The sequence below is a fragment of the Garra rufa genome, chromosome 10 (genome assembly GCF_049309525.1).
Source record: "Garra rufa chromosome 10, GarRuf1.0, whole genome shotgun sequence".
In the NCBI taxonomy this organism is placed as follows: Eukaryota; Metazoa; Chordata; class Actinopteri; order Cypriniformes; family Cyprinidae; genus Garra; species Garra rufa.
The window spans coordinates 7,462,814-7,473,511 of NC_133370.1; the positions used below are offsets into that span (position 1 = coordinate 7,462,814).

Sequence of the window (10,698 nt, forward strand, 5' to 3'; positions counted from 1 at the left end):
CACTGGATTATTACAATTAATGGCAAAATGAATGTTTGGAAATGTAAACTGATATTTTCTACTGACACACTACAGCAAAAGATAGAAATATACTAGAAAATACTAGTGTTCTAATATTTTTGGTCGCCACTGTAAATGATGAAAACCCTAATGTAAGTAGACCAGATATTAAACTATTTTAGGGTGACCATCCTCTTTTTTCCCCCCAAAATGTCCTGGCTGTGATTTCTAAAATGCCTAAAATGTCCAGGTTTTGGCTTTGTTTACCTTCTGATGTGCTCTAGTCCTCATTCATTTTATGTAGGCGTATTTTCTTTCCTTGGCCATTTTCTGTAGTTCCTGCCTTACACAGTTGGTTGATTATATATATGATGCTTGCATGCTATTGGTTCAATATGTTCATTTACGCTCCCTTTCTCCACAGGATCCCTACAAGGACATAACCTTCAGTACTATTGATAATGTTCCTGGGAGTGAAGCAGTGAAGCCTCCAGCAGGTGGAGCAATATACAGCATGATAAGTTACACTGTGGCTCCACACCGACAGCAACAGTGAGAAGAACACAGGAAAATGCCTTTCTGATCAACACAAACAAAATCAACCGCAGATGACTGTCATCACAACTTGCATAGTTCATAACTAGTTTCATTTGTCAAAAGTCCTCTCCTGAGTAATTGAGACTGTCTTTTAGAAGTACATACTTTTGTATTTTGTATTATTTGAGTCTGTTTCATTTCTTCAAAAATCATTTTTTTGTTTACCTGTATAGTGATTTTTCTCTGTGATTTATATTATTACTAAAAAGCATATATAAAATGAAATAATAAGTATTGCAGTTGTATGTGTGAAAAAACAATAAAAATAAAATAATACTTTGACTCCTCCTTAACCTTGATGGCCTTTCATTGATCATTGATGTGGTGAACAAGTGGAGCAGAAATCAGTGTCTTTATTTGAATGTTCAAGTGTTGCTTCTGTATTTGTGTGTTTTAGTGGTTGTGGTTCAGCTGCGCAGATTCTTTAATTTTTTTGTTTTGAAGTTCAGAACAATCATTAGAGAAAACAGCGCAGCCACTACACTTTTAAACTGTACTTGAGGAGGCAGAATACATATGTATGTATGTTTTATTAATTTGAATCTCTCATTTTTTTAATCATCTTCATGCTTCTACAATGTCATATTTAGGTTTAGTTTAGTGTTTGTGGGTTCAGTAAAAAAGAGGTTAAAACCATTAAGTGTGAGGTTGCTGGATGCAAAATGGCTACTTTGCTCACGTGCTAATGCTTATGTGGTTTAAGAAGATATTTCTGTTCTTCCTCTGAAACAGGAGGAAATAGAGACAGTGAGATGTGAGCCACTCCTCTCATGCACATGCACTCCGCTCTAGACATGATTTACCCTCTGATTCTCTCTGGGATTTTACTTCACATCTCAGGTAAATCATTAAACTATTGTATTATCTTTTTCCACTTAAATTGTTAAGCTTTGTTTAACTTAAATTCTTAAAGCTAGTAAAAAAGCACAAATTCTTGGGTATGGCTTTTCTATAATGTGCAGTTTATGCATGTATACATTTTCCCCTACACTTTTTCTACAGATGATGCTGGACTCAATGCACTGAATATAGCAGTAAAATCTGGATCGCCTGGCATTATTCCATGTGTGTATGATAAACAACGTAAAGAAAACCGCAAATTTTGGTGTCAGGGGTACACTTGGGGCATTTGCGATATATTGGCATATGCAAATGAGACCGGAAAATATTCCCTCACTGATTATCCAGCCCAGAATATTTTTACAGTGCAATGGGAGAATCTGCAGACCTCAGACTATGGATATTACTGGTGTGCTGTGGAGATCGGTGATCATGGCACCAAAGACGAAGGTTATCATTTGTATCTGACGGTACAATCGGGTAAGAATATTTCCAAATTTTACCTTTTCTCTGAGAAACGTCTTTATTAATAATGACATAATAATAAGTAATGTAAAAGGTTGTTGTTGGGTTATGTGTGATAGATATTAGTTATTTTACACATAAATAGCCTAAATAAAAACTGAAATGTAACCGACATGACACGACAGTGACTAATGAAAAGCAGAGGAGCATCTCATGAGGCATACAGACAGACAGAGCACAACATAGTGTTACAATTTTGACAACACAAGAACAACAAGGAAACAAAAAGCAGAACCCTTTTGGTGCTAAATAGAACCCTTTTATAGGGTTCCATAAAGAACCATGCTTTAAAAAAAACTATATAGGCCTTAATGGTGTTATATCGTAGCCTCTTTTAGGGTTTACATAAAAACAACAACAGCAGCAGCAGCATGTTGTATCAATTAGATGCTTTTATTTATTTTTATTTTTTATACTTTTTGTATTGACATGTGAAATTGTAGGAAAAGTGACCGTGCTTCAACAACAGTTTTTACCAGAGTGCATTAATAAATGACAATTGACATTGAACTCAAATACTTAAAGAAGTAAAACAAAAATTTGGCTGCAAGCAGCAATATAATATAATATAATGCCTTTATGGCTTCTATGCTGTTACGGTGTAAGCCAACATGAAATAAATAGGTGACACATCCACAATGGAGAATATGCTCAACAGAAACACAGAAATGAAATGGTTAAACTATTATGTTCATTAAGCATGATTACACACACAAACCCATGCACAAACAAGTTTTCTGTAATAAATGATAGGTAACACTTACTGCAGGTCCTTTTAAGAGTTTACATGTAATTTTCAGGTTATACAGTAATCATAATCTGGCGTAATTGTATGTCTGTATGAACAAAATGGTAAACTTTGACTAAACATGACTTTAAATGTTATTACAATGATTCATAAGCAAACCTATAAACTACTGTTTTAGTGCGTTGAATGAGCCCATCTTGATCTTCTGCTGCCATCTAGTGGTTAAAATTGCAACTTCATTCTATGTCTTATTGTTTAGAATGAAATTAGGCATGATTTCCCACAGTTTTAGAAAGTGGTGGGCTTTTTGTTTAAAGATTTATAGGCTTTTGGGTACACTAGGTAAAGAACATATTATTGAATGTCCATATTACTAAAAGTTCAACATTTTTTTGATAATTATTGCCCAAGACATTCTAGAGAATTGTACTGCACTGATTTTATTGAGTTTGAGTTTAAAACCTAGGACTAGTTCACCAAAGTATGTTTTTTAAATAATCTTAAATATTAAAAGAAAAGTTTGATTGACAACCGTTGTCACGTATCTGGTCTATCTCATCATGAACTCTTGCACACACATTCTGGACTTCAATCCCCATAAGCCACTGCACCAATCACTGCACACAGCTGCTCCTCGTTTCCCACTGAACTGATTGCTGCATACACCTGTTTATCATTTACCCACATGCATTTAAGCCACTCACACACACAGCCACCTTGCGAAGTCTTATTGTTCCTATGGTCATAATTCTAAGCGTGTTTCTCTGTGTTGGATTATCTGTGTATGACTCTGGACTGTGTACCCCGTTGATGATTCTTGCTTCCTGCCATTGCGACCATTGCATGTCTATCGAACTGTTTCCCGGATTACCTACGTTGTTCCTGTTTTCTGGTGATTATTCTTGCCTGTCGACACTTCTCAAATAAACGCTGCAAATGGATCCGCACGTCTCTGACTCCTCCCTGTGACAGAAGACTTCGCCACATCAGGATCCAGCAGTTGTGAGTCAACCAGATTACCATGGATCCGGTTAACCAGTTATTGTGTCTACGTCAGAGAGATCTATCGATTGAGGACTATGTACGGCAGTTTTGTGAGCTATCCTATTATGTACCATTTGAAGAAGTTGCTTTAAAGGATTTTTTTCGTGTTGGACTTAATGAGCCTATTAAATCATGGTTCCCTAAAGGAAAGTTCAATTGTAGTTTAAAGGACTTTATGGACTATGCACTAATTTTGAGCGGCTCTGCATTCACTGTGGATGTCGCTAAGGAGGAACATAGCACCACTCTAGAGCCTATTCACAAAACGGCCGCCCTTCCAGAGACTGTTCGCAAGATGGCCGCCCTTCCAGAGCACCCTCCAGTGACTGCGCCGCCAGAGCACCCTCCAGTGACTGCGCCGCCAGAGCGCCCTCCAGTGACTGCGCCGCCAGAGCGCCCTCCAGTGACTGCGCCGCCAGAGCGCCCTCCAGTGACTGCGCCGCCAGAGCGCCCTCCAGTGACTGCGCCGCCAGAGCGCCCTCCAGTGACTGCGCCGCCAGAGCGCCCTCCAGTGACTGCGCCGCCAGAGCGCCCTCCAGTGACTGCGCCGCCAGAGCGCCCTCCAGTGACCGCTCGCCCAGAGCTAGCTCCTTCAGTGTCTCCGCTGGAGACGCCCAGCCCTCCTGAATCTCCGCTGGGGTCGTCCAGCCGTCCAGAGCCCGCTCCTCAAGAGCGCCGTCCAGAGCCCGCTCCTCAAGAGCGCCGTCCAGAGCCCACTCCTCAAGACCGCCGTCCAGAGCCCGCTCCTCAAGACCGCCGTCCAGAGCCCGCTCCTCAAAAGCACCGTCCAGAGCCCGCTCCTCAAGAGCGCCGTCCAGAGCCTCCGCTGGTTCAGCCCAGCCTTCCAGAGCCTCCGCTGGTTCCGCCCAGCCTTCCAGAGCCTCCGCTGGTTCCGCCCAGCCTTCCAGAGACTCCGCTGGTTCAGCCCTGCCTTCCAGAGACTCCGCTGGTTCAGCCCTGCCTTCCAGAGACTCCGCTGGTTCAGCCCTGCCTTCCAGAGACTCCGCTGGTTCAGCCATGCCTTCCAGAGACTCCGCTGGTTCAGCCCTGCCTTCCAGACACTCCGCTGGTTCAGCCCTGCCTTCCAGACACTCCGCTGGTTCAGCCCTGCCTTCCAGAGACTCCGCTGGTTCAGCCCTGCCTTCCAGAGACTCCGCTGGTTCCGCCCAGTCTTCCAGAGACTCCGCTGGTTTCGCCCAGCCTTCCAGACACTCCGCTGGTTCAGCCCTGCCTTCCAGAGACTCCGCTGGTTCCGCCCAGCCTTCCAGACACTCCGCTGGTTCAGCCCTGCCTTCCAGAGACTCCGCTGGTTCAGCCCTGCCTTCCAGAGACTCCGCTGGTTCCGCCCAGCCTTCCAGAGACTCCGCTGGTTCCGCCCAGCCTTCCAGAGACTCCGCTGGTTCCATCCAGTCGTCCTGAGATTCCTGCCTGCCCGGTTCTGGTCACGGAGCTCATGCATGGACTGTTCCCACCCACCCTCCCTGCTGCTCCAGTTCCGCCACCTCTGTCTCCTGACAGTCCCTCTACTCACCCACATCCCACCTTCGGTGCAGAGGACTTGCCGTGGGACTGCCAGTCTCCATCGGTGTCCAGACTGAAGGATCCCTCACCATCACCTCCAGTCTCAGAGTCCTGGACTCCACCTCGGCCCTCCGACCCTGCAGCTCCACCCTGGCTCTGTGCTCCCTCGTCTCCGTTGTCGGCCATCGGCCCACCAGCTCCTCCGGGCTCCATCATCTCTCAGGCTCCGCCCCGGTCAGTCGTCGCCCCACCTTCGCCTCTGGACTCTACTCCTCCGGCTGCGCCTCGTCACTCCGTCCTGCCGGCTCTGTGGACCTCCTCCCTCCCGTGGGCACAGCCTCGATCCTCTGTCACTCCGGCTCCGCTGCGTACCTCCGGACCTCCATCTCCGCCGGGGTCGCCAGAGCCTTGGGTTCCGCCTTGGCCCTCCAGATCCTCTGTGTCGCCCAGGACCATCGACTCTCCGGTTCCGCCTCGGGCTCCACCGGCTCCACCTCCGTCGGTCGGCCCCATGCAGGAGCCAACCCTTCCTTCATCATGGCTTCTCCCTCCGTCGGCTCCGCCTCAGTTCCTGGTTCCAGTACCCCTACATGGACCTGGCCCTCCATCCCTCCCCCTGTTACGCCTCCGCTCCACCACCCTCCAGGTTGTATTAGGTGGTTAGAGCGTCTGGAAGCCGCTCCTTGGGGAGGGGCTCTGTCACGTATCTGGTCTATCTCATCATGAACTCTTGCACACACATTCTGGACTTCAATCCCCATAAGCCACTGCACCAATCACTGCACACAGCTGCTCCTCGTTTCCCACTGAACTGATTGCTGCATACACCTGTTTATCATTTACCCACATGCATTTAAGCCACTCACACACACAGCCACCTTGCGAAGTCTTATTGTTCCTATGGTCATAATTCTAAGCGTGTTTCTCTGTGTTGGATTATCTGTGTATGACTCTGGACTGTGTACCCCGTTGATGATTCTTGCTTCCTGCCATTGCGACCATTGCATGTCTATCGAACTGTTTCCCGGATTACCTACGTTGTTCCTGTTTTCTGGTGATTATTCTTGCCTGTCGACACTTCTCAAATAAACGCTGCAAATGGATCCGCACGTCTCTGACTCCTCCCTGTGACAACCGTGGTCCTAGAAATATCATGTTTTTGACTCCTTTTTATTTTTTTATAGCGCCACCTATTGTCCGATCTTCATGAAACTTTGCTTGCTTGTTAAGAGTCATCTGATACATGTTTTCGCCAATTTCCATTAAGTTTTGAGTTTTCGTTTAGGTTCTATAGGCTTTTGGGTATATGTGGCCACACCCCTTTTTTAAAATGACCCTGTTATAGCTAACCAAAGGACAAAATTTTTTTTTTTTTTTTATAATTATTGATCTAGAGAGTCCAGAGAACTGCACTGCAGTGGTTTGATCGAGATTGGGGGAAAAACTAGTTTGTAAAAGGATTAGTTCGTAAAAGTAGGTTAACATAATTGAGAATAATTCATGGATGATTTGACAGCAATGTTTCTTGAGGCAAAGTTGTTCAGCATGAGAAGATCTATCAAATGATATGCACATTGTGTGGATGTGTGAAACACCATGTGATTACAGAGCCATGAAACTTTTGTTTTCAAAATTCTTACAGACCTTTAGGTCTGTATCTCATTCCGTTCAAGAGTTATAGCTAAATGTAGCAATTGGCTAACATTAGCATAGAACGTTTTAGCATTCCTATCTGACCGAGTCAAAATGTCAACTTTTTTTTTTTTTTTTTTTGATATTTAGTGTCCAGAGAATATGTCTGCACTGGTTTGGTTCCGATCAGGCGAAAAACCTAGGACTAGTTCGCACAATTTCTACTTTTGTTCGTGCTGACCCAAAGAATGCAATGATGTAAGTTGTGTGAAATGTATAAAAAAAAAAATTTTGCGCTGTAGCGCTGCCTTTAGACCGATTGGGGCAAGCCTTTGGATCTGAGTAGCGAGCAATACTACTACGATCTGACCAAGTTTCAGCTCTCTAGGCCTTATGGTTTCAGCTGCACAATCAGTTTTACCAGATAAAAATAATAAGTCATGGGATAGCTTTAATAATTATTGTGGCTGGGTATTTATGCATGAACTCTAATCATTAAAAAAGTGCTAAAAATATTATAAATTCAGAGACAAGTTTTATTACACTTAACATCGAAAGATATGCTGCTTATGCTCTGTTTACATGTGAGGTGTGAAACCGACATTTTACACTATTTCGAGTTTAGCCGCTAGAATCATTTAGCTGCTGCAGTGTTTTGTGTGCATCACCGTAAGAATGTACATTTTTTGTCATATTGTTAGATTCCGAAATTGTTTAAAAACAGAACTGTTTTTGAATAGTAAACATTGTACAATGACAAAAAAAACATAGGCCTACTTATTTAAATTTAATAAACAAAAATAAGCAAATTTACTAAAAAATCTTATTGTCTTTTGATGGTTTTCAGCTCCTGATGTGTCTGCGGTGAACAGCAGTGTATCTGGACAAGAAGGTGGTGATATCAGTGTTCAGTGTCTCTACAGTTCTGGATATAAGAATGAAGTCAAACAGTGGTGCAGATATAAAGATCAGAGCTGTTACACAGCGGGGAGGACTGACACATCCCAGACTTCATCAGTCCAGATCAGTGATGATGGGAGAAGATCCTTCACTGTGTTGATGACTGGACTGAAACTGACTGATTCTGGCTGGTACTTCTGCTCTGTAGGAAATCTGCAGGTTTTTGTTCAACTCACAGTCACTGAACCCAAACAAGGCAGGCCTATATCACAAACCGCTTCTAAAAATTATGTAATTTTCAATGCACAAAAACTAACCTCATTTCTTTCTCTCCTTTCAAGTACTTGCAACTATTCAAGCAGCTACACCATCTGACTCTGAGACAGTCATGTAAGTGTAAACATACTTGACCATTTAAAAAAATCAATCACATTTAAACACTTCTGTAGGCAGAACATTTTAATGTGACCCCTAGACAACTGAGGGTTGTAAAAAGGCAATTCAGTTTATGTACTTATATGCTAGTTTTATTGTAAAATTTTATTAATTAAAATAATTTTTTACATTGTTTTGCAGGCACACAACACAGTCATCTGCCAACAGAAATCCTACAAGTATAAATAATATAATAATCTGTAATCAATGTTAAACTGAATTATTTAAAAATTTGAGGTAAAATTTAAAATTATGACATAAGTCATTTTTTTTATATAAAAAGTCATGATTGTTTCATACAAAGTTTAAACTTTTTGTGTCATAATTATGATTTACCCTTTTTTTCTTGGAAAAGGGGTTGCATAACAATTAAAAAACTTGTTTCTGTTTATTTTTCGGGTTGGCAGCTATAACTACTGAATCAAAGCCTGAGACACAAATGTAAGTATGAACATTCAGTCATGAATGTTTTCAATATTCATAATAACGTCTCGGTTACGTATAGTTTCCTGATGTAGGGAGTGGAGGCATTGTGTCGAATGTACTACACTAGGGGCGTTCTAAGGAGCCCAAACACCTCTGATATCTTGAGATGTAATATTGTTTCATGTCACCATACAATGTTATTTTTAATTGCAGAGATGAAACTCATCTATCTCTAACAGCAGCCTCAGAGACTGTTAATACTGAAATACACAGCACGGATGAGCAAAACATGTATTTCAATGTGCATTTGCTTGAAATTAGGTCTAACTAATAAAGCTCCAGAAGACTGCATTAAAAGTGAGAATAGTTCTGTATGATAAATACTAATATCTGTCCATCACTTACAGGCATGATGAGATTCTGGTCCTGTTTCTTCCAGTGGTGCTTGTGCTGTTACTGCTTGTTACTCTTGTTGCCATAGTAACTGTGAGACTGAGAAAGAAGCCGGGTGAGTTTTCTCATACTTCTGAATGAATGAAATTGCATAATAGTGCTTCATTTATGGCTACTTAACAAATAAATTAATAAAAGGACATATAAAAATAAATATAGATTTGAGTTTAAATTAATTTATTATATGTGAGAAAAAAGATATAGTAAAGTGATAAATAATTAATAAAGTGACTTGAAAGGCATCCAATTAGCACAGTTAAAGGCAATCGGTCTCCAGGGACAAAGTAGGGAAAATATAACGTTTATTTTGTTGATGCAAACACATTTGGCCATAAAATTATTAGACTGACCAATCAGAATCAAGTATTCCAGAGGGTTGTATAAAATAAATATTATTTTATACTATATGTATTTCATTCATAAACACTTGTCAAGTTAATTTTTTAGTTACTCAAATAACCAGTAATCAGTGAACAGTTCTTTAAAGAATCTTTTTTTCATTTAACATTCTATAAAGAACATTACAGGTTTTTTAGTGTTTACATGTAAAATATTATGAAACTCAATCTTAATATCTCTCTCTGACAGAGAGGAGTCAAATTAGAGAAGAAGAACATTTTAACAGCACCAGACATACAGTAAGTATTTTAGAATGTAATTAACATTACATTCTAAATATTCTAAATATTCTATTATGCTCTTTTACAAAGTCTTTATTTTGTTTTGGGGTGCACTAAAACATGCTCTCATGCTTGGTGCATTTTAGAAATCTTCAGAGAAGAGCACATTTAGCCAAAACTCACAGTCCCATCTAAATCTGTTTGTTTTCTGCAGATGCCCTTTGAAAACCAAATGACATTCAACAGTCCAGCAGATGCTACTGTAAGCCATCAGTCCATATGGTCTGTATATATTTACTGAGATGCTGATTGCAAATCAATGACTGTCACTTGTGTTTATTCACAGTCTTCTGCCTCAGTGGATGATTGTCCAGTGGTTTACAGTTCTGTGGTTACTTTTCGTAAAGCAGTAAGTGTCTTCTCTGATGGTTCTTCAGCAGTTAAATGTGTCACAGCAGTTTTTGAGCCGAGAATGATTGCTATTTTTGCATATGTGACACTTGTACCACTGAAATGGCACGCTAAGGGTTGTGATGCAGAAATGAGATTCTCAGAACTGATCTTGTTTATTCGCAGCCTTCATCATCAGTGAATTCAGAAGTTGAAGTGATCTACAGCACTGTGGAAAAAAAACACCCAAGGCTGTAAATTCGTAGCAAGAGGTGTTACTTCTGCTCCTTCTGAATGATGTTATGAGGAATTGAAAGTCAATAATTGTACATTAATAATAATTGTATCTCTAGTTTCAGTTTTAAACAGTTTGAAGTTTCAGCGCCTAATGTATGTGGCTAAAAATCCAAGTGTGTCAGGTTTTTTTGGCAATACTGTGAAAACAAAATTAATAGTTCAAGCCGTACAGTACATGAGGTACATTTCTGATGTCCATCTGCATATTACAGTTATATTCCAGAATTATCTCAGTACCAAACCAACACTTTAGAAAGAGTTGACATATTT

The 10,698-nt window shown here is 41.2% G+C and overlaps 1 protein-coding gene across 1 annotated transcript; it reads left to right on the forward strand.

The window, feature by feature from the left end:
• Positions 1-1,391: 1,391 nt before the first annotated feature.
• LOC141343872 (polymeric immunoglobulin receptor-like) lies at positions 1,392-9,966 on the forward strand. The gene is made up of 6 exons (XM_073848541.1): positions 1,392-1,437; positions 1,600-1,917; positions 7,755-8,063; positions 8,650-8,683; positions 9,076-9,176; positions 9,956-9,966. Exons 1-6 carry the CDS (start codon positions 1,392-1,394, stop codon positions 9,964-9,966), a joined length of 819 nt encoding a protein of 272 aa, XP_073704642.1.
• The last annotated feature ends 732 nt before the right edge of the window (positions 9,967-10,698 follow it).